Raw genomic sequence first — 20,435 nt, 5'->3', positions numbered from 1 at the left:
AAATATTCCTGGAGTCTCTCTAATTACCCTGCACGCATCGATAATGCGGTTTCTTAAGTCCTCTACATCGCGAACAGGAGTACGATAAACCAAATGCTGCAAATGGCCCCAAGTAGACAAATCCAGAGGATTGAGATCCGGGGATCGAGCGGGCCAATTCTGTGGTCCTCCTCGACCTATCCACTGATTTGCATATGTTTCAGTTAAATGCTGACGTGCTACTTGACTAAAATGGGCGGGAGCCCCATCATGCATAAAAACCATATCCCTTCTGACGCCCAAAGGAACTTCCTCCAGCAGTACGGGGGGATGCACTTTTCTTAAAAATTGAACGTATGCCTCACCATTTAATCGAGGAGGTAGAAAATGAGGCCCAATTAAATAATCCCCAATAACTCCGACCCACACGTTAAGAGAAAACTGTTCTTGATGGTTAGTTTCGACAATAGCGTGAGGGTTTTCATCAGCCCATATGTGGTAATTATGAAAATTAATAATCTTGTCCCGAGAAAAACTACATTCGTCTGTGAATTCGATCGTCTTCAGAAAGTCACAGTATATACAAATTCCATTAATCGTGAAAAGTCTGACAAAATAGAAAATCATTCAAAAGATCATTCGTTAGTAGAACCACCAAACATATACCGGTTACCAGCTGTTTCTGGTAAATTAACTACAGACATGGAGTGAATAGGGATTATTCGTCAGTAAATGTCTGGTGAGTTCGCTGATGAATGATCCTAGATGTTTACCAGATACTGCTTGCATAAATCAGAGCTGATCAGGGCATTTGTCCGCAGAGTAGTTGTAAAAGGGAACACGGAAAATTTTAATACAGAAAAAGAGTTTGCGACAGTTTTACAAATACCACAGAAAGATTTATTATTAATAGGTGATGATACGATTGTGAAAATTAATGAAATGAACAAACTTTTATGTTTATCACGCCAGAATAATTATGATAAATTTTAATAAAAAAATATAGTAATGTTCAGAATCTATTATAAATGTTTATATTTTATGTATTTTTTGTTGTAATCATGGACGTATCTAGTTAGTTTTTGTAATTTTTGTATAGTTACCACTGACCTTATCTTATCCTTGACCCCACCCCCCTCAATAAGTTTTCAGCGGACGCCCATGGTTGTACTTATTTCCAAAATGTACTACTTTTTCATAGCTATACAATTCAAAAATATCCTCTCAACATCTAGCTCTAAATAAATAAAAATCAGTTCTTGAAATATTAATTCACTGTGGACCTTTTCAGCACCTTCTGCTTGTTTTTTAACCATTATTCTCTCTTCTCTTAAATCTACCAAGATGCTTTAACTCTAATCAATATCTTCCAGATATATTTTGAGTAGATGGTTTAGTATTTACATTTCTATTTTTTATATTTTGTCTGCAGTACATATATTACAATGTTTAAATAATCCTTAGAATAAGAAAAATTGAAATCTACCGACTTATCTCAAATATATTTATAAATATTATTTATATGACAAAGTATCACGACCTATCCAACCAGTTGTCTTGTGGCATGCGTTCCAAAAGAACGACTTTTAGTACTTTTCATGCACCACATGATTTTGTACACACACCCCTTACATACGTCGTCACGAAAACTATATAATAAACTCCTTCCAATATTTACTCCAGTTGCAGTATGCATTTATAATTCTTTTTGCGGAACAGTTCACGGACATGAATGTTGTATGCAATTTGCAAAGGACTATTCGAAGGATATTCGTTTGTTTCTCTTTGTACTGTTTGAATTTTATGTGTCAATGTGTTTTGTGACTATTTACCACTGACGTAAGTAATAACAATTTTTTTGGTAAAATTTTTTCCATGTCCAATTCTTTCCTTCCCTTTAAAAAAATATAATTTATTATTAACTCTTCTATGTTCACTCTATTTTAAAAATATTAAGCCAATTCAATCAAATTAAAAAAAATCCAACAATGTTCCTCAACACCAAAAATATAATTATGCAAAATATATTATTACACAGGGTGTTAATGAACTTATGTCATAAATTTAAAGGGGTGAAAAAGGAGCAAAAACTGAGTTAACTGATGTCACAAACTGTATCGGAAGTTTAAGGTCATAGAGAAAAAAGCTAATTATAAATGTGTTTAAAACTATTTTGGAACTGCTGAAATACATGTATATTTTATCGCGGCGAATACTTAAAAAAATTTTGTAACACATTTTACGAACTTGTAGGTTTCTTATGAAGCCGGACTGTATTCGAAAGTCAGTTTGTAATACATTGTTGTAGTGATTGCTGTGCTGTTTTTCGAGAGTACAGTTAATAGCCTTATTTCCAAGTTTTCTTTTGAAAATGGCGCATCTCTTTGAAGCTGGTTTTTAATTACGCGATTAGTCTTTGTCAAGAGTGATGATAGAACAGTAAGAATACAAGATATTTCTTTGAATTATTACATTGTTTAACAATTTTCAATATATTAGGTACGTGTTTTTATATTTTTATTACATTTAGACATATTGTTAATTTTTATTTTGGATAATTTATTTATTATTGCTGTGGCATAATCCAATTGTTTGACTTCATTCGATAAGAATTTTTGGAAACTAATTTCTTGAATTCGTTTAAATACTTAAATACTTTAAACAAGATTAAAAAATATTTCCTTCCCTGACTTCTTTTTCCCATTTCTGCAGCGTTCCGTATTGAATTACACCCTTTTCTCCTAGGATGTCCTTCTGCAAGTCCTTCTGCATCGCTGTCATTCTTCTGTTCCTGTTACCCAATCCGGACAAGTTTAAAGCGGCGTGCAATAAGACGAGCAGCGTATGGACCGAAGCGAGAAAAATAACCCGATTGTTATTACACAACTGCTCGCGTCTTAGTACTGCAAACTCTCAGGAGCAATTCCTGATTATCTTGCAGGACTGTCTCAAGCGTAAGACCCTGCAGGCATTCGATAGGGTGCTGGAACGAGACGTTATCGAATTGGTCGGTGGGGTAGCTCTGGTCAGGTATCAGAGGGAAAACGGCACTCGGGACAGGAGGTATGTGCATACAAAAGGACTGGTAGAAGTGCTAGAGTAAGATTGCATTGAAATTTCAATGACTTTGTCGATTGTTTAACAGTACCTATAAGTTGCATTTACTTTATTTTAAAGATATGAATTAAATTAATTTAAATTCAAAATTTTTTCCTAAAAATCCTATAAAATGAAATCAAACAGTGTTCTTTTATATCAAAAACCTAAGGTTAGCAAAACATATCTAACGTCATAGACAAGATTCGTAACTGATGATATTTTGGAAAACAACTGCTCCACGGACTACATGCCCCGACCAGTGTTGGATTATTACATATATCCTTTTTAAAAATATATATTCCATTATTAATTCAAATAAATAACAATGAATGCTTTTTAAATAAAGTATTTTTTTTTAAAAACGAGACGAAAAATCAGTCCTGAAGATGTTAAGATCCATCCATCGTGGCTATTTTCTTGTGCTGATCAAAGCGTAAAACGGAATGCGCCAAATATTACATTTTTTAAATGATAGCTCTTGATAGCTGATAAAAATTAGGTGGTCTATCGATCGCTGGCATAAAAAATAGTTGACCTTGGGTTAGCCTTATAACTTGACGCAAAGTCAAATCTAATATTACCATATGTTGGTTTCTCCATATCCTACTACATACCTTCTTTCTGATAGGGTTCAATTCTGAATTAAGCCAAGCATTTGCAATAATTGTCGTTGAACAATGACAAATTTTTCTCATTATATCGTCTCTATTTTCCGAGGAACGATCCGATAGCTGTACTGTCTTCGAAGCTCAGCCTGAAGCGTCATCTTCCAGACACTTCATATCCATGATAAATTAATACAAGATTTGTCCGTTGTCTCTCAAGTTTTCCGCGTAATCTCCAAACGCCCAGGAGATTGTGGTTTACTGGCGGATATATTCGCTGATCGACACAAAAGATCCTATTGAGCAGAGATTTCCGCAACATTTATTAAATAAAACTGAGGGGCATAAGACCGGGGAAGAGCGCTTATAACGTAACAACTTACACTTAATACAAGATACGGAAAATTGAGTTTAAAGTCTCCAGTTGGCCGGACGATCGATGCACAAAGTACTTTTTGAAAGTTTTAATGGAAGTTTGTCGTGTATCGGAACATTTGAGTCAATGTTTTAAGATTTCCTTGATATTAAGTTCCGGTTAAAGTTTCATGATTCGGCATTTTAAAAATTACTGACGTTCTTAGAACTTTCTCCCCTTTTTATCTCACGATGAGTGCAACTAAAGCAGAGCGCAAAGTTTTCCCAATTCATTTACAACTTCCGGCTTTATGGACACTGACTTAGAATTATACAGGGTATTACCGGAAATTGACCTTATAACTAATTTGTTATACAGGGTGTTTTTTAAGTAGAGGTCAAAAATCCAGGGGCGTATTCTGTGGCCAAAAATAAGGGTTTTTTGTTTTATAAAGGTGGGGCCTTAGGACAGCCAAATTAGTTTAAAAACAATAATTTATAATTATATCAAGCGCGTGCGTCGTATATTTCATTTTGCAACTAAGGCTAAACAATAAAAAAAAATTCAGTTCCAAATTAAAAAAAGAAAAGATAACTTGTAAACTATTCAACTTACTGATTCCAGATTTCGCGATGTTATTGTACATAATATTTAGCATCTATAGTGATAAATTCAGCTTGCCGAAACAAAAAGTGGCGAAATGGGCATTTCCCAGCTTATTTTCCTGGCCTACTTTCTGAAATAAGCCCGACTCCAAAAGACTCCAAAAACATTATTTGGCCATTTCAGCATTTGAATATGCATAAGCCATTACTAAAACTTAATCTTATTCAAAAATATAACTTAATTGTCCATACACAATATTAAATAAGATGATATTTAAGTAATTTAAGTACTATGTAAAAATGCACTTGATCAAGTAAATCGGTTTGGAATACAAGTAAGTGTAAATAAACAAAAAGTGAAGATAATACAATGGTAACATTGGTAACCTATTTGTACTATTATATAGGGTGTTATATATACCCTTATTTTTGGTCATACAATACACCCCTGGATTTTTCACCTCTACTTATAATTTTCAAATGCGAATTATTGTTAATTTATCGACCTATTAACGTAACAATAATTCGCATTTTAAAATGCGATGTTTGGACTTTTCAGTTCGCGAGACATCGATTAGAAAAAAACATCAAAATCGGACCACTAGAAGCCGAGATAATGAAAATTTTTAAGCCCCCCGCTATTTTATTTTGAACGCGCGATTTCAATTTCGAGTCGGCCGGAATAGGGGAGCTCTCGACCCCCCACCACTACATCCCATACAGTTTTCGTGAATTTCATGCTCGGTCCAATAGTTTTAATCGACATTTTATATGGGTTGCACAAGGGCGCAAGTTTTGCAAATTTTTTTTAAACAGTCTTCCAGATCTCGTAGTTACGCCACAAATGCCGGTCAACTTTGATCGATTATAACTGTGGAACCAATTAACGAATCACCAGGTTTTTTTTTAAAGAGGCGTCTTTCCGAGTACTTTAAAAGCATAATTAAAAAATATATATATTGAATTTATAAAGTTATTCTATTTGTTTATAAGCGCAAAAATTATGCATATCTTTAAACAATTACCACGGCTGTCCTAATTAACGGATTTCAAGTTTTCTGGTCGCATTTTAAAGTTTGAGTGCCCTTTTTTTGTGATAAAATATTCAAATATCTAGAAGTCTTAATATAGGCTCAGTCATTTTTTTTTTAAATCCGGATTGCAAAATTATTACTCGAAAACTATCGGACCAATTTTAATGAAAATTGGCGAGATGTTTTATTATATCAAAAATATTTTTTTGGCCAAGTATGAAGATCCTACCTATACCTAAGTATTTTATTAAAAAGTCGCAAAAATATTATAATTTTTTTTAACTTTTTCTTGTTGTTTTTGCTACATTTGCAATAATTATGTTGTATTTTTTATTTGAAAATAGGTGTAAAATTTAATTACGAATCTTTTTTTCCTCTTCAATTTTTCTCTAAAATAAATAGTTTTTGAACCGTGTTGAAAAATAGAGAATAATATTGGATTTTTTTCCAATTTTTTCACTATTTGTTTAATAATAAGTTTAGCACACGTTTTAAAGCGCGCGCATAGTGAAATTATGTTTTGTTACATCATTTTAGAGCCATTAAACAAAAAATTTGCGATACTATATAAAACATCCATACCTACATGGGTGTTTTGAAACATCCCGCCTGGTCTACCAAGCCTTTGGAACAAATAAATGAATATATGGACTTCATAGAAAGCTTTCTCGGTTTTCTTCCCCCAACTAGTGAATTATGACAAATATCTCGCCGCCCTCCCCCACTTATCAGTATTAATCTCGTGTGTGTTAAGGCGGTTTAAGCTTAATAAATCTATATCCTAAATTGAAATTGATTTTTATTAAAAGAGAAATCTTAGGGCACTAAGCTACCACCCACATAATCTCCGTGCTAGTGATAAATTTGAACTTGTCTTCTCCGCTCCAGCCCTCTTGCTCCCACACGTCATTTTTTCATAACATCCTTTGCTATATCTCAACGGGGAATGCCTTAATATAAGCAAACGAAGACGTGTTTGCTTTGTAAGAGGGTCTAGATTACAGGTGTTAGTTGACGCAGGAGGTTTAGTTATTTTTCTCACTTTAAAAGATAAAATAGCAGCGAGAGAGCGGCGTGAGGATTTTTCGTTTTGTATTTCAAAGAAAGGCGATGACGCGCTTTGTCGAAAACTGCATTTGTTATACAAATATGTAAATGCTTTCGTTAAAATAATGTATTTTGTCGTCTATTGTTGGGACTAGTAAAAACAAATCAATCAATATACAGGAAATTGCCTTTTTGTATCAAAATGTTTTTATAGGCTGCTGAATTCTTTGGTGGGCTATTTAAGCGATGATTTATGACACCTGGCGTGCTTTTCATTCTGTTTTTCCCAATACACAATGACACTTTGTACATATTGTGTATTATGGGACAATGAAAACAATACAAGAAAGTAATAATACACATGTAGACCAGTTAACTTTTTAACACCTTGTTCCGATTATTAACGCCGACATTTCTTGGTTCCTATGCAGTGTTGGACTAACTAAATTCACTTCAAAGAAGATATTCTGAGTCATCTGAGTGCATATCTGATGCTTCTGAATCATCTGATTTCAGAGCAACGTGTTCTTCGTCATCCTGAATATATTCAACGTAGGTATTTTCCTCTAAAAACGGAGATGAATTAGTTTATTAAAATAACTTCTAAATGTTATTTTTATTAAATTTTTATTAAAATGAAGCTTGAGGATTTTAGCATCTCAACACAATCAAAAGAAATAATGCAAGGCAAATATTTTTACAATTTTTTTTTTCAAAACTGCGCACGTGCTCAGAAATTCTTTTTCTGGCTTAATCAATGCCAGGGTCATTCAGCCTGATTCATCAGCTTCAATTTGTTTTTTTTTTTTTAATTTCAGTACTCTTATTTCTCAATTAGATATCGCCTATTGAGTGAAAAGTGGCCTTTTTTTATCATCTGTCATGAACTAATGATCGTACAGCGAATAGAAGGTGGGTTTCAGAAATCTGAATCAATTCTCTTCAAGGGCCTTGTGGTATGTTTCAGAAAACTTTTTTAGTAAAAAATGAATTTTTCGGCTGTTTTGGAGAATCAACGACTACTTTGCAAATACTGCGAAAAGTATCAATGTTTGTAGGTTTATTTAGCCCAATACGGGCCCATGAGTCCTGTAAATTTTGAAATCGATCTGTCGAACCGTTTTAATTTCCCGGAATTGTAACAGTTTTATAAAAAATTAAAGGAGCAGGTTTATTGCTTCTTAAACATCAATTAATTATTAAGATGAAATATTTTTTTTGCGTTATTTTTCTCAAATCTCGGGTTAAATACTCATCAAATATCAAAAAAAAAATCAAAACAAGAAAAATCAAATTATTCAACTTTTTTAAATTTCAAAAAAATATTTTTAGTCGACATTTGAAATATTCAAAGTAAAATTGTAAAAAAGAAGACGCAAAAAAGTTTTACAAAATTTTGAAAACTTGTGTTCTTTCCAATTTCTGTTGTTGCCAGTACTCTTGTATAATCATATATGAAGTTTTTTACTAGAAAATAAAATTTCCTTTGTTAAACGTAAACTTATGCATCATTTTTTATAGGGGCCCATATTTCATACACTCTACCCTAATACAAAATATTGTTAAATTTTCATATTTTAACTGATATCTCAGTATTTTTTATCTTTCCGGAACTTTGCCGCGCTCATTATTGTAGACGAGTTCTTAGTCTAAGAGTGTCCCAATTTTTAGGTGTATTTGTCAAAAAATTTGTTAATAATCTATAAAAAACAAAATAGGGCCCATATTCAGACCTTCTCCTCTTCTTCGTATCTTCTCCCCATTTGAAAGAGAACAAAATTGTTCATCAGGTAACGCAAAAATATACAGTGTTCCATTTAAAAAAAATAAGTTAAGATGGTTTAAAGTTGACTAAATTCGGCATTAAATTTTTACCGCCCTGTATGAAATTAAGTCATTTTGAAATTATGACAGGTAGGCTTAGAATTTTAGTTATGTCCCCTATAAATTGTATCGCTTTATTATTGTAAAATACACATCTTTTTGAATTTAAGCAGAGCTTTTTTAATTTTTTTTTGCCCAAATTTTCAAAATTCAAATACATTGAACTATTACAAAATCTGTATTACTCTACACTTCAGACGTATGTGCCAGCAAAAAGGTCAATAAATATATTAAATCTACTAGGGTGAATTTATAAGTTCATAAAACATTATTATTAATCAATAAAACCTTCGCGATCATTAACGAATGCATTTAATAGAAAATACACTAAAACGACACATATTTTCAATAATTTAATTGTACTTGCCCTTTTTACTGCCGGCCTGACTTTATTGCTCGCTTTTATTAGCAATTAATAATTTTACGACTTATTATAATGAATCGGTTTCATATTATGGGTTATAAATCGATTTTGTTTTCTGTCTGACGGAAAATAAGAAAAAAACTGGAGCAATTTTACTCCAAGCAATTGCTACTTCATTTTATGACTTTGTTAGTTTCTTTTGAGTGATTTATCATGGAAACTGGCGGTCTTCTTATACTTCAAGACATAAAACGGTTCATAACAAGGAACAAAAAAAACCTTTGGATAAATTAAATATCTATAAAAAATAAAATTGCGAAGGTTTAGAAAAATTTAAATTTTTATTAGTATCTACTAAACCTTCTCAAGAATCTATCACAGTAGAGTATATTGCGTGTTTCCTAAACAGGTACAGAAACTGAAGGAGATTAGTTTATACTAAGAATTTTAGTTAACCAGTTTACTAGGTAGAAATTTCAAAGAATGGTTCCAGAACAAAAATACTGTGTTTCTGAAATGTCACTGCTAAGATATTTCATGGAGAAGTCAATAATTTTAAAGATACCCCAAGCTGAGAGCATTTTTGAAACGTAAGAATAACGGCTATACATCTAAAAAGTCAAATGTTTTTACAAGAGCACAAGTCAACGATTTTCTCGTTCAGACACCCGATAACACATTTTTGCTAATGAAGGTAGTGACGGTCTTAGGCATTGCAGGAGCATGTCGTTCTGATGAGTTATGCAAACTTACTTTGGACAACGTCAATTTCAAAAATTTCGATGACCTTATTGTAGTTACAATTCTAGTTTCTAAAAAATGGTATGTCATGTACGTTTACAATTACATCTCGTCTGGGTTCTGTTTCTCACCTAGAAATTCTCAAGAAATATATTATCAAGATTAGATTGGAAATTAAAACTGAAATTTCACGCTTTTTTATGCGCCATTAATCAGGTAGATGTTACAACCAACCAGTCGGCAAGCATACTCTTTCTATGATTCCTAATAAGATTGAAGTTTTAGAAACTAGAACATCCTGAAACATATACAGGCCATTCATTCCGAAGAACATCGCAAACGTTACTGGCTAATACAGGAGTTGATGTATTAGCAATCAAGAGACATGGTGGGTGAAAATCAGCCACAATTGCAGAAAGTTGTTGACAGTTTAAGTAACAAAAATGAAATAGCCAACAGGATTCTTTACAAAGACACTTCAACTCCACATTCTAGTAGTGCGTCGCATCACACAGTGGAACCAATTGTCAAAAACCTGGCCAAAAGTAAAAAAATAAAGCTTCTAATTAGGGTCTTTAACTCATTGGGTTGGCAACATTGATTCCCCGGAAGGTAGAAACCTCTCATAGTAAAAGCATTTCCCCCCAAATATTCTTTTAAATATCAGTCGGAACATGACCTTCGTCTGTGTAGCACGCAGTTACAAGAGAAACGACAAACCGGCGCTTACTTACGACAGCACGTGTGATTCAAAAAAATAAATATACTGCTATCAAATAAAATGGAAGAGACTTCTCAAGGTAGGTAAATTATAGAAAAAAATGTCTTAATACTAGTAATTTGTCTAAAATATTGTTAGAGATAAATATCTTAATGCGTTATTTACATATAAAAAATTTTAAAAAATGGCGTTATTTAATAAAAAAAGTTTATATATTCTGTCATATTCGGTCATGTAACCTATTGGAAATTGTAGTTAAAAGTCATGTCTATAAAATACAACAAAATTCAGCTGCGCATTTTTGCGCCTTTTTTATGCGATTATTTATAATAAATATAGTATGTTTTTTGAAAGGGTTATTGAAAATCAATCAAAACAAGCTATTAAAAACGTAGAGAAAGAAATAAATATATGTAAATTATGTATACTGATTATCGACTTCGATATGCAAGAAAAAATTGTCGCCAAAAAAACTATGGAAGATGTGTTATACAGATTTTTTATTTCATCTGATCCCTATGTTTCTAGTTGCCGAAAGTTGCCCACTAAACCACTAAAATCGTTGTCGATAGAAGTCCTAAATTTATTATCACCTCCATCTGCATCTATAAATAATGAAGAAGAAGGTGAAGAAGATGTAGAATGTACATCTGCCTCTGAGTCAAGTACAGATGTTTGTGACTCCGACGAAGACGATAATTTTTTATTGTAATTTATATGCTATCAAATATTTGTTAAATGTTCAATTTTTATGTATTTACTTAAGTATATTTATGTAAAAACACCCCAAAAATAAAATTATGTTTAAATGTAAATTTCATGAATTTTTAACGTTTTTTGGTATACAAGCTGGCCATATTGGATCCGCCATTTTGAATTTTTGATTTCTGACAACGGATTAGAACTCAGCAACACCAAAAACCGAATTTCAGATTATTTTCTTAATTTTTTTACTTTTGGTCAGGTGATAGGGTAATCAAGGTCGCCATATTAGAACTGCCATTTTGAATTTTTAATTTCTGACAACCGATTTGAATTCAGCGAACCCAAAAGTCCCCGAATACCAAATTTCATATTTTTTACTCAATTTATTGATTTTTGGCCAGGTTTTTGGCAATTGGTCCTACTGTGCATCATGCTGTTTTAGTCAAATCATTTTGAGAAAAATGTGACAATTAATAAACGCGAGGGGAATAATTATCCAGATTTTATAAATGTTACTAAATGTAATAACTGTACAATTACTATAAATATTCATTTATAATAATTAATAAAATGTTATGTTCATCAAATATTTCTATTTATTTGTTCATAAAATATGCATTTATAACTCGAAATCGCTTTTTTCCCTAAGGAGGTAAGTTACCTCATTTACCTCCCGTTGTCCTTAGCAACTCCCACTTCTACGGTAAAATCTACTTACCTCCTTAAAAACGATGTATTAATAGTCTACTTGCTATAGTGGGAGCAGAAAAAAACAATTATAATCGCTTTGTTTCTTAATAGGGGTCTGCAGCTATCAAAAACTACATCCAGATTCGAGGAAGAGGAAGTGGATTGGAAATCTCAAGTCGCCAAGAGACTGACGCAACTTTTTACAACGCACGTTCTTAAAATACACTTAAATGAACTCCACGGACTTCAGTTCGAAGGTACGTATTGATCAAAGACCGTAAAATTGTGTTACTCCTATAAGAAGGGATTTCGCGTTTAAATTCCTGACAGAGGACAATAGCGTTCGTGTCAGTCTAAAGCAGTTAATATGTTGTCTTTAATATCATACCTATAAGGCTGAACGGTTTCTTTGTTTCGACAGTTCTTCAACATTACTGAGATTATTGCTTTCTTATTTCGATTCTCAGATTGAAACATATTAAGCTTCAGGTCCTCCGCTAGCAACTTTTTTTTCAAACGGAAATATCTGGCTACAATCCATAACAGGAAAAGTTTTGCAAGGAAATATTTCGATAGTAGCCTTTCCAAAACATTTGAAATTGCGAAAAAAATTCTGACTATGCGTCTACAAAAAGGTGTTAATTTTCTGGACCACCGGGTACAATGGTCATTATTATCTTGTAAAACTGAACAAACTTCGAATACATCTCTTACAATTTCCAACGCGTAGCACATCTGCAGCAGTTGTTTCCAGACATTTATTTTTAATTTGTGAAGATGGAGTTCCCCTTGTTTATTATTCAAGACGTACTTTATTATTACCATTCAAAACAGCGGTCGCCAGCTATGAATTCGTTTAGGTCAAGTACTGGTTTCCCTCAGTGTGGGCGCTGAAGGGTCCGTGGGAGGGATATTAAGGGAAATGAGAACGACGGAGGGTCTAGGTTTTGTTTGGCAACAAGTAGATTTATCTTTCCCGATAAGTTCGAGTGAAAATAATGTATTCACTGTTTTAGACATGTTGATGAATTAAATAATACAGTTTTTTTGTATTGCCTTTAAAATTGGATGCAGTTTCGTTTAATTTTTTTTAAATCTTTAACATTATGCAGTCATGGAAATACACTATATGTATATTATTTCAATTTATTTATGCTTACAAAGTATCTCCGCCGCCTTCCTTGAATGTATGTCTCTTCAAACAGGGAGAAAAGATTGTAGTTTTTATTTTTTTCTTTAAATATGGAGAAAGTTACGAAAATTAAATTTTGTTCACTTTTCTTACTATCAAAATGTTAAAACCCAAAATTTCCTCTCCCAATTTGAAAAGTCATACGTCTGCAGAAAGGGGGCGTAGAGATTTTTTAAATGAAAGCATTTACTTAGTCTCACCCTGTATAAAACTAATCTTATACTAGGGTTTCTCCCTTTGTGTTTGTCATATAATTTGTTCCTATGATGACAACATCTTTTCACAAGCACTGAAAAACATATCTTCCTTTTAATCTTCTTTCCTCTCTTATTACTGCTTAGCTTTGATGTATGAATGAGCAACGTCTACCGACAGCGATTCTATATCTCCTCTCCGACATTTTAAGACGTTAAGTGAGTTTTAAGATTAATATGGTTGTGCACGTTTGAAGATGGATGCGATATGAGGTGCAATGTTGAATTCACCATGACTATATTGCTAGAGATAAGCGAAACTAAAACATTTTTAAATCTTATATTATATATGTTTCAAGAATATACAAACAGAAGTTTAGTGGTTTATAGAAAAATAACTACAGTTTTGTTGAAAAAAATACTTTATCTGAAATATTTTTCAAACGCACATGGTTTCATTATTGATAGTTTATAGTACGATTTTGACTATAAAGGGGTATATTATATACAATGTCCACTGCTCCTAATTTCCCAATCTTTCCCCACTACTCGACCATGTACGCGCTTTTGGCCGTTTTTGAGCATGTTTGTTGGAATTTTTCACCTATTTCACACCATTTTATCGGAAAATTAGAATATACGTTTTGTATACTTTTACTTTTAAAATCCGCCTGACAAATTAAAATCGGACCATCTCCAACGCATCCAGAAATTTTTCAAAATAGTGCACCAAAAAATTCAGGTAGCAATTGTGCCAAAGCTAATGGTCCGACAGCGTCTGCTTTGTGCACACTCAAGGTACATATAATTCACTACTTTTGTGCACAAGGTCAGCTTTACAACAAAAAATGGCGGAGTAATGAATTTAAAAAAAAACGCTAAATTTTCAAATTTTTTTTCTGGGTTTTCTTCGTTTCTAATTATCCGATCGGATCGATAGACCCCTCGTTTTATTCATATTTCGATTCTCTATAAATTGTCTCTGTATAGCATTCAGATTGTTTCGTTAGTTTAGGTTTTATAAGCAAAAGACTAAAAAAATACGTTGCATAAAAATGTTTATAAAAAATTAATTAATGACTTTCTTTTATATGATGGCACAGTCCATTTGCTACTAGTAGTTTTGTCACAATATTACTGATTTAATGCTCTGTTGATTGGCATATATGAAAATATGTCCAAAATTGCATCACACATTTCTACTTTAAAAATTATGTTCTATTGACTCATTTATTTTAACTTTTACTTTAACTCACTTCTTCCAAATAGAATATATATAGTATATTATTGAATTGTTGAATTTTCTCTTGATTCTAAGGCCAACTTTTTAAAATGTTTTGTAAGCTACTGTGGTCGTTGCATTTTGCTGATATAGTTCTGGCGAAGTTGTATCGATATGCACCTTCCACACGATACGGCATTTGTTTACGCTTGACAAATATTTGGAGCAGACTATAATTTTTTGAAATTCATAAACTCACTGTTAATTATGTAATAAATATAAATGGGGAAAACATAATTTGATTTAGTTTATAGCTAAGGTATCGGCATCAGGAGATGATTGTGTTAAATTCGTCAAGATTTTATGAATATCTACTTACGCTAGATTAAACTTAAATAATTTTTTTGCATTTATATTTTCGTTACATAACGATATATTTGGATCAAGAATCTTTTCAAGAAAAAGTCATTGGTTTATTTTCATATATATTTGGAACAAATCGGCGAATGTTTTTATAAATGTACCACCTCTACAGGGTGGACCATCAGTAACGCCACAGTGGCTAGGGACCAAACGGCAAATGTTATAGAAACCTGTTTATGTGGGTACGTGTAGGTTGATTAAGGCTACATTTTAAAAATATTTTGAAATATACAGGGTGTCCAGGAAAAGCGTACTGTGTTTTTTAAAGTATCGTAAAAAAATACTAATTTTATTAAAGGTTCTGTATACCTAGGACTTATTATTTGTGAGATATTTCAATTTTATTGAAAATACAGGCTTAGCGTAGAAATTTAATATTAGCAATAAAAAAATAATTTTAAGGAAGCGGCTTTGCAGTGTATTTTAAATCCTTGAAGTTATAAATTATTATATTTGTCGTCACTTAGTATTGTACAGGGTGTTCAAAAAACTGCTGAATACTTTTCTCACTTTTAAACAGCAATAACTTGGTTATTTTGAATTGGACACCCAGTATATTTTTACGTTGCAAGTTAAAAAATTTAAAAGTCTTTCAAATTGTGTACAAGTTCCCTATACCTATTTCTAAAGGTATTAGAGATATTTGTGCCGTTTCGTTTTTTTATCGAATTTATGTGTAAGATGTATCAAGCTTTATCGAGGTCTTCTGAATTGGTAAAGTGTCAATCATGAATCATCATTCAAGAAAGTTTTCTAACAAAAAATATTATTTTATAAGCAGAATAATTATAAAAAATTATTAATTTTGTATAAATATGTTTGTTGTACGTAACTGAATTAAATTAATTAGGAACAGCATGAAAAATATTTATTAAAGGAAATTTTACTTTTAGAAGAAACAAAGAAAAAGTTTAATTGATGGTCGAATTGATAACCACTCTCTTGAATAGGCACAGCATCTTATTCTATCTTCAAATGATATTCTCACATTCCTTAGAATATCTGGGGTGATTGTGGTAAGTGCATCTCTAATCCTTTCCTTGATATCATCGCAAGTAGTAGGTGGAACATTGTGTACAAGATTTTCTATATAGTCCGAAACAAAGAAGTCCATTACGGTGAGGTCTGGATACCTAGGTGGCCACTGACATGACCATTCTTACTTATCCATTTATTACTAAATTTTTGATTTAAATAATTTCTCATTTAATATGAAAAATTTGAAGGTGCTCAATTTAACTGCATCCTAATTTTTCTCCTTATATTTAAAGAGACGTCGTCAAGAAGAACCCAGACCTCGATGAAGACACGTGGATACATCTAAAATAATTTAACTACTAACTATTTAAGACTAAGTAAGACTAGAAATGGTACGGGTTATATAGGAATACGTTTTTACAATTAAATCACGTACCAATCCACATAAGGAATCTCAATCCTAATCAATTTAAAAATAGAATAAAAAAATTTCTTTTGAGCAATGCATATTATAATATAGAGCAGTTTTTTTGACAGTGACTTTAATAATTTGTGAGTTTCGAGCTATTGTATTTGTTTTTAATATTGCTTTATCTGATTTTATTTATTCTGTTACAATGTAAATTTTAATCTGTATTCATATCTTTACTAATTCTAGGATTATGTATGTTTCTGTAATTGTAACTATGTTGTAATTTGAAAATATCAATGTTTCTTTTCTGACGTGTGTAAACAGTTTGTGTAATAACACGAATCAATAAAAATGTAAATGTAAATGTAAAAAAAATCGATAAAATACGAAACGGCACAAATATCTCCAATACAGTTAGAGATAGGTATGGAGAACCTATACACAGTTTGAAAGAGTTAAATTTCCTAACTTCCAAAGTAAAAATATACTGGGCGTCCCATTTAAAATAACCAAGTTATTGCTGCTTAAAATTGGGAAAAGTAATCAGTAGTTTTTTGAACACCCTGTACCCTGTACAATATTAAGTGACGACAAATATAATAATTTATAACTTCAAGGATCTAAAATACACTCTCCAAAGCTGCTTATTTAAAACTATTTTTTTATTGCTAATATTAAATTTCTATGCTAAGCCTGCATTTTCACTAAAATTGAAATATCTCACAAACAATAAGTTCTAGGTATGCAGAACCTTTAATAAAGTTCATCAATTTTTTTACGGATCTTCCAAAATTGCGGTTAAATACAGGGTGTACTATTTAAAAATACATAACTGATATGTTACGATTTTTCTGGACACCATATACAGGGTGGTCCGAATTTTATGCAGGAAACTTGGAGGGTAGATAGATCTCTTTAAAATAATGTGTGTTTGCCTTATAAACATTGGTCTGGAACAGCCCCGTTTTAGAGATACAGGGTGTTGAAGTTGTTAAAAAAAATTAATTTTTTGTTTATATCTCCGGAATCTATTAACCGATCTCAATAAAATTTGGTACATATAATGTATGATAGTAGGCCTTATATTCCCTGAAATATGAGCTTTAAAGGTTCAACCAGTGGTGTACAACTGGACAGGGGTCACCCCCTTTTTTACAAAAAAACCTACGCCACTGCATTTTTTACAAGTTATTGTAACGTATTTATATTCTAATGCACTAAATACGTAAAAAAGGTAACTTTAATTTTTTCCCTAAGATTCGCCGTTCTCAAGTTATTCAAACCAATACTTGCCTTGTGGCTGACACTTCTAACCATAATATTACAAGAATATTTATGCTTATGCTTAAAAGTAAGTGCAATTTGTAAGCACATCAACAAAATTATTTACACCACCTGTGAGGTAGTGTTCCTGGCGTGTTTTAGTTTTCCCTGGAGGCCTAATACTTTACAAATAAGAACAATTTAAATCAAAATAATAATAAAAATATATTTACCAAGCAGCAGCAACTAAACAAGAAACAAAATTAACGTTACGTATTTACAACAATTGTATTACACTCGTCTTCTATTCGTTGCAGTAGTTGTGGTCTTGTATCTGTTGGAGTAGAATAAACTTTACTTTTCAGATAACCCCAAACATAGAAGTCCAGGGGGTTTAGATATGTCAATCTGGCTGGCCAAGACACTGAACCCTCTGCATAATTATGGTTGACATTGGCATTTAGTCTTCTACCTATCCATCGACCCAAATAATTTTAATTAAGCCATTCTTATATTATTCTCCCAGAATGCGCAGGAGCACCATCCATTGTATCCAGCTTTAATGGAACATCCTCTAATAATTCAAATAGATGGTTTTCTAGAAAGTTTAGAAATGACTGGGAATTTAGACGGGTTTAGAAAGGTCCACAAACTTTATTGCGAATTATTCCGAGCCACACGTTCACAGAAAATTCGTGTTGAAAAGATCTTGTACGAATTTCATGAGGATTTTCTTGTGACCAAATATGCAGGTTGTGAAAATTCACTACCCTTCGCCTTTGGTAAATGTACATTTATTATTATTTTGATTTAAGTTGTCCTTATTTGTAAAGATAGTGGGTTAGGCTTCCAGGGGAAATTAAAATGCGTAAGGAACTAAGGTGGTGTGGAAACAAGTTGAAAGAATTTTGTTGTTGTGCTTACAAATTGCACTTACTTTATACCATAAACATAAATATTATTGTAATATTATGGGTAGAAATGTCTGCACGAGGGGATTGTATTGGTATGAATAACTTGAAAACGGCGAATCTTAGGGAAAAAATTCAAGTTACCTTTTTTACGTATTTTGTGCATTAGAATATAAATCCGTTACAATAACTTGTAGAAAATGCAGTGGCGTAGTTTTTTTGTAAAAAAAGTGTGACCCCTTTCCAGTTGTACACCACTGGTTGAATCTTTAAAGCTCATATTTTAGGGAATGTAAGGCCTATTATCATACATTATCTGTACCAAATTTTATTTAGATTGGTTAATAGGTTCCGGAGATATAAACAAAAAATCAATTTTTTTTAACAACTTCAACACCCTGTATCTCTAAAACGGTGCCGTTCCAGACCAATGTTTATAAGGCAAACACATATTATTTTAAAGAGTTCTATCTGCCTTAGAAGTTTCCTGCATAAAATTCGGATCACCCTGTAAATTTCAAAATATTTTTGAAATGCAGTTGGAATTAACCTACACGTACCCATCTAAACAGGCTTCTATACCATTTGTCGTTTGGTCCCTAGCCACCGAGACGTTACTGGTGGCCCACTGCGTCATAGAGTATACAGGGTGGCCCAGATTGCACAGGCCACAGTGGTGGTTCCAAGAAGAAAATGTATTTTTTAAACTAAAAAGAGTAATTTTTGAGTGGCTTTATTAATTTTTCTATATTTACTGAAAATATCCATTCCGTATAGCACAGCAAAGTGTATCAATATTAACTGGCTCGAATAAATGTTATTTCCAGGACGACGCCGCCACCACCACAAGCACAACATGTTCTCCCAGCTCCTCATGTTCGCAATGATCGCAGCGGGCGTGATCGTGATCCCCCTGGGGTTCCAGTTCCTGGCCATCCTGGGCGGCAAGGCCCTGCTCCTGGCTAAAATGGCTCTGCTAATGACATCCATCCAGGGACTGAAGAAAATTGCTACGAGCAACCTCAACTACGGCCTGTATTCCACTTACAGCCAAGGACCATGTAAGGACGGTTCATTGAGTTACGATCGGGATCCTGTGGGCCACGGGGACAATGTCCTTGTTTCGGTCGATTTCGAGGATATGTCTCGCGGCGACCGCGAGACGTATTAGGAGTGTATCTTTTCGATATCGACCGAGGACTTGTCGACAAGAGCTGAAAATCTTCCGACACGTCTGCATAAATTTTTATTATTGTTTCTAACAGACGCGACTAGCAGAAAATCTAGAGTACAATAAGGAGCATAGCACCAGTTTTTTTAAATCAGTTACTTCGGGGAGATACAGATTTATAAATAACTTCAGTCGTTTGAATGGCGAGAAAGAATTTATATTCTTCAAACGCTTCAAGAGTTTATTAAATTCTTTTAATCAGACAATCAGTGGTAAACAAGAATACGGGGGTGGGTCGAATATTAACTGTAGTCCAAAGTAGTAGGTAGTAGAGTAACAAATAAATCAATCACAACTTTCACTACTTCTATTCTGATAAAATAACTTTGTGTGTTCTCTGTATGAAAATTGTAATGTGATGTTCATTTCGCATAGTGTTCGGATAATTTATTAAGCATGCGCGTGCATAGTAGGGACGTTCAATTGTTACAAGCCTATTTATATTTTCACTTATCCCTTACTTATCGGTAACACTTATCACTACACTTATCACACAAAAAGAAAGACGACTGATGCTATATACAGGGTTAGTCACTATAATCTGACAGCTTAGAGTACGATCATATTCGATGCAAAGTAATAAATCATTGCCAGTCAAGGGAATCAGTGCAACACATTTTATAGGGGGTTTTGGAAATTGAATAATTTCTTTATGCATTATGGATTAACAGTTATATATTTATGAAGGACAAAATGAAAAACAAAGGCATCTCCTTCGCACATTGGGCGGCAGGACAACAATACATTTATTACTCCCTTCATTATCCCTCATATGACTTG

The 20,435-nt window shown here is 32.7% G+C and overlaps 1 protein-coding gene across 1 annotated transcript in view; it reads left to right on the top strand.

The window, feature by feature from the left end:
* Positions 1-2,725: 2,725 nt before the first annotated feature.
* The window catches only part of LOC108903470, a 21,662-nt gene continuing 3,952 nt past the window's right edge, over positions 2,726-20,435 (top strand). Inside the window, exons 1-4 of the mRNA XM_018705671.1 lie at positions 2,726-3,046; positions 11,984-12,090; positions 15,754-15,769; positions 19,275-19,485. Coding sequence (XP_018561187.1) covers positions 2,726-3,046; positions 11,984-12,090; positions 15,754-15,769; positions 19,275-19,485 — 655 coding nt within the window. The remainder of the gene's footprint in view (positions 3,047-11,983; positions 12,091-15,753; positions 15,770-19,274; positions 19,486-20,435) is intronic.

Source organism: Anoplophora glabripennis, unplaced genomic scaffold (assembly GCF_000390285.2).
Source record: "Anoplophora glabripennis isolate ALB-LARVAE unplaced genomic scaffold, Agla_2.0 scaffold10, whole genome shotgun sequence".
Classification (NCBI taxonomy): Eukaryota; Metazoa; Arthropoda; class Insecta; order Coleoptera; family Cerambycidae; genus Anoplophora; species Anoplophora glabripennis.
Note: the sequence above shows the minus strand (reverse complement) of the source record. Positions and strands in the feature narration are given on the sequence as shown.